This window comes from Bufo gargarizans, unplaced genomic scaffold, assembly GCF_014858855.1.
Source record: "Bufo gargarizans isolate SCDJY-AF-19 unplaced genomic scaffold, ASM1485885v1 fragScaff_scaffold_377_pilon, whole genome shotgun sequence".
NCBI classification, from domain to species: Eukaryota; Metazoa; Chordata; class Amphibia; order Anura; family Bufonidae; genus Bufo; species Bufo gargarizans.
The window spans coordinates 207,820-218,209 of NW_025334105.1; the positions used below are offsets into that span (position 1 = coordinate 207,820).

Sequence of the window (10,390 nt, forward strand, 5' to 3'; positions counted from 1 at the left end):
TTTCCCAAGGGCATCCACCTAGCCCTTCCCCAGCGGTGAAAGACATAGAATGCACTGACGCACAACCACTTATGTTTCCTGATGATGAGGACATGGGAATACCACCTCAGCATGTCTCTGATGATGACGAAACACAGGTGCCAACTGCTGCGTCTTTCTGCAGTGTGCAGACTGAACAGGAGGTCAGGGATCAAGACTGGGTGGAAGACGATGCAGGGGACGATGAGGTCCTAGACCCCACATGGAATGAAGGTCGTGCCACTGACTTTCACAGTTCGGAGGAAGAGGCAGTGGTGAGACCGAGCCAACAGCGTAGCAAAAGAGGGAGCAGTGGGCAAAAGCAGAACACCCGCCGCCAAGAGACTCCGCCTGCTACTGACCGCCGCCATCTGGGACCGAGCACCCCAAAGGCAGCTTCAAGGAGTTCCCTGGCATGGCACTTCTTCAAACAATGTGCTGACGACAAGACCCGAGTGGTTTGCACGCTGTGCCATCAGAGCCTGAAGCGAGGCATTAACGTTCTGAACCTGAGCACAACCTGCATGACCAGGCACCTGCATGCAAAGCATGAACTGCAGTGGAGTAAACACCTTAAAACCAAGGAAGTCACTCAGGCTCCCCCTGCTACCTCTTCTGCTGCTGCCGCCTCGGCCTATTCTGCTGCTGCCGCCTCGGCCTCTTCCTCCGCCTCTGGAGGAACGTTGGCACCTGCCGCCCAGCAAACAGGGGATGTACCACCAACACCACCACCACCACCTCCGTCACCAAGCGTCTCAACCATGTCACACGCCAGCGTTCAGCTCTCCATCTCACAAACATTTGATAGAAAGCGTAAATTCCCACCTAGCCACCCTCGATCCCTGGCCCTGAATGCCAGCATTTCTAAACTACTGGCCTATGAAATGCTGTCATTTAGGCTGGTGGACACAGACAGCTTCAAACAGCTCATGTCGCTTGCTGTCCCACAGTATGTTGTTCCCAGCCGGCACTACTTCTCCAAGAGAGCCGTGCCTTCCCTGCACAACCAAGTATCCGATAAAATCAAGTGTGCACTGCGCAACGCCATCTGTGGCAAGGTCCACCTAACCACAGATACGTGGACCAGTAAGCACGGCCAGGGACGCTATATCTCCCTAACTGCACACTGGGTAAATGTAGTGGCAGCTGGGCCCCAGGCGGAGAGCTGTTTGGCGCACGTCCTTCCGCCGCCAAGGATCGCAGGGCAACATTCTTTGCCTCCTGTTGCCACCTCCTCCTTCTCGGCTTCCTCCTCCTCTTCTTCCACCTGCTCATCCAGTCAGCCACACACCTTCACCACCAACTTCAGCACAGACCGGGGTAAACGTCAGCAGGCCATTCTGAAACTCATATGTTTGGGGGACAGGCCCCACACCGCACAGGAGTTGTGGCGGGGTATAGAACAACAGACCGACGAGTGGTTGCTGCCGGTGAGCCTCAAGCCCGGCCTGGTGGTGTGTGATAATGGGCGAAATCTCGTTGCAGCTCTGGGACTAGCCAATTTGACGCACATCCCTTGCTTGGCGCATGTGCTGAATTTGGTGGTGCAGAAGTTCATTCACAACTACCCCGACATGTCAGAGCTGCTGCATAAAGTGCGGGCCGTCTGTTCGCGCTTCCGGCGTTCACATCCTGCTGCTGCTCGCCTGTCTGCGCTACAGCGTAACTTCGGCCTTCCCGCTCACCGCCTCATATGCGACGTGCCCACCAGGTGGAACTCCACCTTGCACATGCTGGACAGACTGTGCGAGCAGCAGCAGGCCATAGTGGAGTTTCAGCTGCAGCACGCACGGGTCAGTCGCACTACAGAACAGCACCACTTCACCACCAATGACTGGGCCTCCATGCGAGACCTGTGTGCCCTGTTGCGCTGTTTCGAGTACTCCACCAACATGGCCAGTGGCGATGACACCGTTATCAGCGTTACAATACCACTTCTATGTCTCCTTGAGAAAACACTTAGGGCGATGATGGAAGAGGAGGTGGCCCAGGAGGAGGAGGAGGAGGAGGAGGAAGAGGGGTCATTTTTAGCACTTTCAGGCCAGTCTCTTCGAAGTGACTCAGAGGGAGGTTTTTGGCAACAGCAGAGGCCAGGTACAAATGTGGCCAGCCAGGGCCCACTACTGGAGGACGAGGAGGACGAGGATGAGGAGGAGGTGGAGGAGGATGAGGATGAAGCATGGTCACAGCGGGGTGGCACCCAACGCAGCTCGGGTCCATCACTGGTGCGTGGCTGGGGGGAAAGGCAGGACGATGACGATACGCCTCCCACAGAGGACAGCTTGTCCTTACCCCTGGGCAGCCTGGCACACATGAGCGACTACATGCTGCAGTGCCTGCGCAACGACAGCAGAGTTGCCCACATTTTAACCTGTGCGGACTACTGGGTTGCCACCCTGCTGGATCCACGCTACAAAGACAATGTGCCCACCTTACTTCCTGCACTGGAGCGTGATAGGAAGATGCGCGAGTACAAGCGCACGTTGGTAGACGCGCTACTGAGAGCATTCCCAAATGTCACAGGGGAACAAGTGGAAGCCCAAGGCCAAGGCAGAGGAGGAGCAAGAGGTCGCCAAGGCAGCTGTGTCACGGCCAGCTCCTCTGAGGGCAGGGTTAGCATGGCAGAGATGTGGAAAACTTTTGTCAACACGCCACAGCTAACTGCACCACCACCTGATACGCAACGTGTTAGCAGGAGGCAACATTTCACTAACATGGTGGAACAGTACGTGTGCACACCCCTCCACGTACTGACTGATGGTTCGGCCCCATTCAACTTCTGGGTCTCTAAATTGTCCACGTGGCCAGAGCTAGCCTTTTATGCCTTGGAGGTGCTGGCCTGCCCGGCAGCCAGCGTTTTGTCTGAACGTGTATTCAGCACGGCAGGGGGCGTCATTACAGACAAACGCAGCCGCCTGTCTACAGCCAATGTGGACAAGCTGACGTTCATAAAAATGAACCAGGCATGGATCCCACAGGACCTGTCCGTCCCTTGTCCAGATTAGACATTAACTACCTCCCCATAACCATATATTATTGGACTCCAGGGCACTTCCTCATTCAATCCTATTTTTATTTTCATTTTACCATTATATTGCGAGGCTACCCAAAGTTGAATGAACCTCTCCTCTGCCTGTGTGCTAGGCCTAAATATATGCCAATGGACTGTTGCAGTGGTGGCTGACGTGAAGCCTCATTCTCTGCTATGACATGCAGACTGATTCTCTGCTGACATGAAGACAGATTCTCTGTTACGGGACCTCTCTCCTCTGCCTGGGTGCTGGGCCTAAATTTATGACAATGGACTGTTGCAGTGGTGGCTGACATGAAGCCTGATTCTCTGCTATGACATGCAGACTAATTCTCTGCTGACATGAAGCCAGATTGTCTGTTACGGGACCTCTCTCCTCTGCCTGGGTGCTGGGCCTAAATTTATGACAATGGACTGTTGCAGTGGTGGCTGACGTGAAGCCTGATTCTCTGCTATGACATGCAGACTGATTCTCTGCTGACATGAAGCCAGATTGTCTGTTACGGGACCTCTCTCCTCTGCCTGGGTGCTGGGCCTAAATTTATGACAATGGACTGTTGCAGTGGTGGCTGACGTGAAGCCTGATTCTCTGCTATGACATGCAGACTAATTCTCTGCTGACATGAAGCCAGATTGTCTGTTACGGGACCTCTCTCCTCTGCCTGGGTGCTGGGCCTAAATTTATGACAATGGACTGTTGCAGTGGTGGCTGACGTGAAGCCTGATTCTCTGCTATGACATGCAGACTGATTCTCTGCTGACATGAAGCCAGATTGTCTGTTACGGGACCTCTCTGCTCTGCCTGTGTGCTAGGCCTAAATATATGCCAATGGACTGTTGCAGTGGTGGGTGACGTGAAGCCTCATTCTCTGCTATGACATGCAGACTGATTCTCTGCTGACATGAAGCCAGATTCTCTGTTACTGGACCTCTCTCCTCTGCCTGTGTGTGTGCTGGGCCTAAATATATGCCAATGGACTGTTGCAGTGGTGGCTGACGTGAAGCCTCATTCTCTGCTATGACATGCAGACTGATTCTCTGCTGACATGAAGCCAGATTGTCTGTTACGGGACCTCTCTGCTCTGCCTGTGTGCTAGGCCTAAATATATGCCAATGGACTGTTGCAGTGGTGGGTGACGTGAAGCCTGATTCTCTGCTATGACATGCAGACTGATTCTCTGCTGACATGAAGCCAGATTGTCTGTTACGGGACCTCTCTCCTCTGCCTGTGTGTGTGCTGGGCCTAAATATATGCCAATGGACTGTTGCAGTGGTGGCTGACGTGAAGCCTCATTCTCTGCTATGACATGCAGACTGATTCTCTGCTGACATGAAGCCAGATTGTCTGTTACGGGACCTCTCTCCTCTGCCTGGGTGCTGGGTAGTGTTGAGAACGAATATTCGAAAAGCAAATTTTTTTCGCGAATATCGCAACTTCGCGATTTCGCGAATATTTCGAATATAGTGCTATATATTCGTAAAAACGAATATTCGTTTTTTGTTTTCCCCCCCCCCCCACAAAATTACAGTACACATATAATTGATTGTTTCCCAAAGGTCCAACAGCTCTTACTCACATTGCCTAGAAAGTGATTGAGGCGCGAATCTTCGTAAGGCGATTTTATTAGCGCACATGCGAATATCGGCACGTCCCAGAACAGAGGCAAAGGGCTTTGCATTCATACATTAGTGAATTGAGTTGCGAATCTTCGTAAGGCGATTTTATTAGCGCACATGCGAATATCTACACTTGTCCCAGAACAGAGGCAAAGGGCTTTGCATTCATACATTAGTGATTGAATTGAGCTGCGAATCTTCGTAAGGCGATTTTATTAACGCAAATGCAAATATCTACACTTGTCCCCAGAACAGAGAGGCAAAGGCCTGTGCATTCATATAGTATAGCACCATATTCGCGAATATGTAGAACTTCGTAAAATTCGATTTACGAATATTCGTATTTTTTATTTTACTTTCCACCTTACAGATTACATTGATCTGTACTCTGTCAACTACTGTCATCACCCCCCACTGTATCTCGATTGATTCCCAAAAGTCTCACATTCCCTAGAAAGTGATTGAGGTGCGAATCTTCGTAAGGCGATTTTATTAGCGCACATGCGAATATCTACACTTGTCCCAGAACAGAGGCAAAGGGCATTGCATTCATACATTAGTGATTGAATTGAGTTGCGAATCTTCGTAAGGCGATTTCATTAGCGCACATGTGAATTTTGCATAGCATATGTATTATGCGATGCGAAAATTCGAATTATCGCATATGCGAAATAATAACGAATTTGAATAATCGCGAATATTCTTTCGAATATTCACAAAATTTCGCGAATTCGAATATGGGACATGCCGCTCAACACTAGTGCTGGGCCTAAATTTATGACAATGGACTGTTGCAGTGGTGGCTGACGTGAAGCCTCATTCTCTGCTATGACATGCAGACTGATTCTCTGCTGACATGAAGCCAGATTCTCTGTTACGGGACCTCTCTCCTCTGCCTGTGTGTGTGCTGGGCCTAAATATATGCCAATGGACTGTTGCAGTGGTGGCTGACGTGAAGCCTCATTCTCTGCTATGACATGCAGACTAATTCTCTGCTGACATGAAGACAGATTCTCTGTTACGGGACCTCTCTCCTCTGCCTGGGTGCCGGGGCCTAAATATCTGAGAATGGACTGTTCCAGTGGTGGGTGACGGGAAGCCAGATTCTCTGCTATGGAACCTCTCTCCAATTGATTTTGGTTAATTTTTATTTATTTAATTTTTATTTTAATTCATTTCCCTATCCACATTTGTTTGCAGGGGATTTACCTACATGTTGCTGCCTTTTGCAGCCCTCTAGCTCTTTCCTGGGCTGTTTTACAGCCTTTTTAGTGCCGAAAAGTTCGGGTCCCCATTGACTTCAATGGGGTTCGGGTCCGGGACGAAGTTCGGATCCCGAACCCGAACATTTCCGGGATGTTCGGCCGAACTTCTCGAACCCGAACATCCAGGTGTTCGCTCAACTCTATTCATAACTAAACGGGGTGAGAACCCTACTACAAGCACATGCCACAACATATCTATTACAAGTCTATGGCACATCTGGGGGCTTTTGTTAGGCCCCGATTGCCATTGCAACCCTCGGGCACTCTACGATCAGGTAGCAAGTGCGCTGATGGAGACTAGGCATTTTATTGCCATAGGATTGATTGGAGTTAGAGATCCTGGCTGTTAAAATGGGTTTCGACTATATAATACATCATCTGATGATTTGTCCCGTGTAAAGGAGGCCTTGTCCTATCCTGCATTATGCCTCAATTACACATCAGTGTTCGATCAGTGATTTTCATCAGCGATTTTGAGCTAAAATCAGGTGCGGCTCTAAACACAGAACAGGAGCAGATCTTACCCTTATACCTCAGGTCTCTGGAGGCTCCAATCCTGGATTTGGCTTATGTTCACTGATGGAAATCGGTGACCAAAACACTGACGTGTGAATGAGGTATTACTCAGGCAACCGATATGAATGGCCACTATCTATACAATGCTTCAGAGTTTTCTGCATGTTTCCCCATAGATTACAGCAGATTGCTGAGGGTTCCCATTGTGTGAGCTGCTCAGTTTCAAGGGATCCTTCTAATATGAAAGGATTTTCCAAAGAGGAGAACCCTTTCAAAGACAAAGTAGCACATCAAGCCAAACAGGCCCTCAGTGTAGAAATCATCCCCTCCATAAATAAATCTTAGGTCCATAGATTTTTTTTCAGCCTTTCAATATGAAGCCCAGAGGTTCTACATTGAGTTTGGTTACTCATCAGGTCTACATTGAGTTTGGGTACTCACCAGGTATTGGTAATATCTTTTCTGCATCAGGTAATGCGGACGTGCTCACATAGCTAAAGGCGAGCAGTAGGACGAGGCAGGGCACTGGAGACATGTCTGACTGCTGGAGACCTTGATGAGATGTTCATTAGATGTTAGATATTTATACAGGTCACTCAAGAAAGGAGGAAGGAACATTGCAGAACGGGTTCAGATACAATGGAGAATTTCACAAGATAGTTTTGCAATGTTCTGCATCATTTGTCAAATGGCTTCAAGATGTATAAGTGTCAGATGCGTAATCACATTTATATTTACTGTGTCTCGAAAGTCAGTCTCTGGTAACACCTATCTGTGCTTAGGAATGCTGCACCCTTAGAAGTGCAAAAAATAAAAACGCAACAATCCCCAACTCTTCAAGTCCAAATGTTCCCAAGAACCACCAAATGGTCACGTGTAAGAATATAAATTGAAAGGTGTTGTACGGAAGTTTATAACATTAAAGGCTTCCTTCTTATACAAAAGATAATCTAAACATTCTCAGGAACATTTGGAGCTTCGTCAGGAGTAGTTACCTTTTTCAGTTTTTTAGATCACTCATTGACTTCTTTGGGACCTATAGGAAGGACTTTTCTGCAGCTCTCTATAAGATAGTCTTCCTGTCTTACCTGAACTACATTGATTTATGCTGATGCTTTGCTCAAAGTTACAAAGTTGAACATATACACTATGGGGCACATTTATGAAGACTGGCGTTTTAGACCCCAGTCTTAATATACCCTATAGCTGGTGGTGGATCCGCTGGAGCCATTTAGAGGCATCGGCCTCTCCATAACTTCAGCGAATCCACCACATCTAAATGTAAGGGAGAATCAGAAAACCATGGCATCCAAGGGGTTTAACTGCTGGAATCAGAGGTATATCTGATCCCGTCAGTGAGAGCAAGGAGACAGTTTTATAATGTTCTATGCCCAAGGGCTCATGCACACACACGTATTTTTTTGTGGACTGTATACGGAACCAGTCATTTCAATGGGTCCGTGTTGAGACGCAATATAATATATATTCAGAATCTGAGTCCTTTGTTGTAATTATCTCCAGTGCTGCTGGAGATAATTATGCATGATAGAAGGAAGGGAGAAGCCCCCCCTCCTTCTATTATGCGCATTCCGGCAGCGAAATTAACATCTCGCTGGCCGAAATGCAGAGTGCCACAGGCGGGAGATCAAAGGCATCTGGTGGGCGGTGCGGGCCGCCGGGGATAAATATCCGGCAGCCCCTGTACTCAATAGAAGGACCGGGACCCCCCACCTTGAAGGAGAGCGCATCCTGAGGACCCCCCAATGAAGAGACCTCTAGCGGAGACCCCCCTGAGAGGAGAGCGCGATCGGCGCTCAGGACGGAGCGCCCCCTCCGACTGAACTAAGTATCCCCTCTTTCTTCCCATATCCCCTATCCCACCAATGATACACCCCTGACCCCCCCACCACATAACCCAGGGGTAGGCAACCTCCGGCACTCCAGCTGTTTTGAAACCACAACTCCCAGCATGCATACTTGCTATGCTCCTCTGAGAACTCTCATAGAAATGAATGAAGCATGCTGGGACTTGTAGTTTCAGAACAGCTGGAGTGCAGAAGGTTGCTGATCCCTGACATAACCCTTCCCCTACACCCCTGATCCAACCCCTGATTACACCCCTGGTGGCAACCCCTGCCCTGCCACACACCCCCTCACTGTACACTTGCAGGGTATTAACCCCTGCATTGCTGTACAGCCCTGATCACCCCCATTGTTCTGTATTTCTGTTTGTGGTCTGCTTACACCCCTGTAAGACCACCGTTAACCCTCGTCATACCCCATAGGTATAGTATATAGAACCAGGTGGGTGGGCTGCTAATTCTTGTATGTGTGAACTGTATGGTTAGGTTATGGGTGGAATTTGGGAACGTGTAGTTTAGGATTGTATATTTAGTGCTGTATTGTTAGTGTATTGCGTGCTTAGTGTATTAATAAATACTGTGTTTTATGTACAACTATCCGTGTAACGTAGTTATTAACGATAGTTAGTTTAGTAAGACGCATGCAGCTAGTGTAGTGGTTAGCGCAAGGTATAGTGAAAGTATTGTGTTATTGTTATATAAAGGTATAAATAGGTGGAGTCATCAATAGACAGCTCCTCCTATTTATGAATATTAATTATAAATATTTGCATTAATATTCCCCCTTTACAGTCCGCAATAAAAAAAAATATAGAACACGTCCTATAATTGTGCACATTACGGACAAGGATAGTAATGTTCTATTAGGGACAGCCACATCGCTCAGACCAAGAACCACAAGCTCCTTAAAAAGCTGATCAGAATGTAAAATGTGGAGCGAATTGAAGGCGAGTAAATTGACTGATCCGAATTTCAAGAAAAATTTGATTTGTTGCAAAGCCGAATTTCCTCATGCTTCGTGGTAGCAAATCTATTTTGATCACTGCAAGTGGTGCTCCACAATAGTATGCAACTGACAATACAAGGCTAAACCCTCGCACTGATGTTTAAAAATGAGATTTTAGCCAATATATTCCTGTCAGGAACATATCGGAGCCCGCGCACCCCTGTCAGTGTAGCGCAGGACCTACCTATAGTGTGTGAACACTGTCCGATAGGTGCTGAGGTCCGACTCACAACCAAACTCCCACATACAGTACCTCCAAAGTACTTTGGAGGTGTGTGGGAGTTTGGCACCTATCGGACAGTGTTCACACACTATAGGTAGGTTTAGCGGTAGGTCCCTCTCTACACAGATATCTTGGCGGGGTGTGTGGGCTCCGAAATGTTCCTGACAGGAATATATTGGCTGAAATCTCATTTTTTGACATCAGTGTGAGGGTTTAGCCTTGTATTGTCAGTTGCAGACTATTGTGGAGCACCATTTGCAGTGATCTATTTACTCATTTTCATCCACACATTATTTCATCTTGTGTAGTATGTTTTTGTGGTACATGTGGTCCACTGCCGGCATCCTCCATTGTATGCATTTTTGCTAGGGATTGCAGTTAGCAACGGATCACATGTGGAGGATCTGCTCCCCCGATTATAAATACACTACAGTATTTGGGGGTCTGAGCATTTCCTCCCAGTTAGGCCACTCTATCCGGAGATTTAAAAAAAAAAAAAAAAAAAAAATTTTAACTAATCTATTTTGCCTGAAATGGCTGCACAAATATCCGCTTGCTCATGGAGATGCCGCTGTGGCCAACTTGACTGAAGATCCTGTTCAAAATCTCATGCGCGGTGACATCAGCCAGCGGGGTGTCTTCAATCAAGATAGGTATGGTGGCCTCTTTGCACTCAAATGGATAATATGAGTATTTTTCAACCTGATTAACCCCTTCAGGATCCTGCCATATTGCACCTTAAGGACCTGGCCATTTTTTGCAAGTCTGACCAGTCACTTTATGTGGTGAGAACTTTAAAACGCTTTTACTTACCCAGGCCATTCTGAGATTTTTCTCACATATTGTACTTCA

The 10,390-nt window shown here is 48.0% G+C and overlaps 1 protein-coding gene across 3 annotated transcripts in view; it reads right to left on the reverse strand.

Moving 5' to 3' along the window:
* The window catches only part of LOC122922458 (WAP four-disulfide core domain protein 3-like), a 31,568-nt gene extending 24,523 nt beyond the window's left edge, over positions 1-7,045 (reverse strand). For all 3 annotated transcript variants that reach the window (XM_044273085.1, XM_044273087.1, XM_044273086.1), the window contains exon 1: positions 6,889-7,045. In XM_044273085.1, the coding sequence (XP_044129020.1) occupies positions 6,889-6,982 (94 nt within the window). In that variant the 5' untranslated portion in view covers positions 6,983-7,045. The remainder of the gene's footprint in view (positions 1-6,888) is intronic.
* Between the last annotated feature and the right edge of the window lie 3,345 nt (positions 7,046-10,390).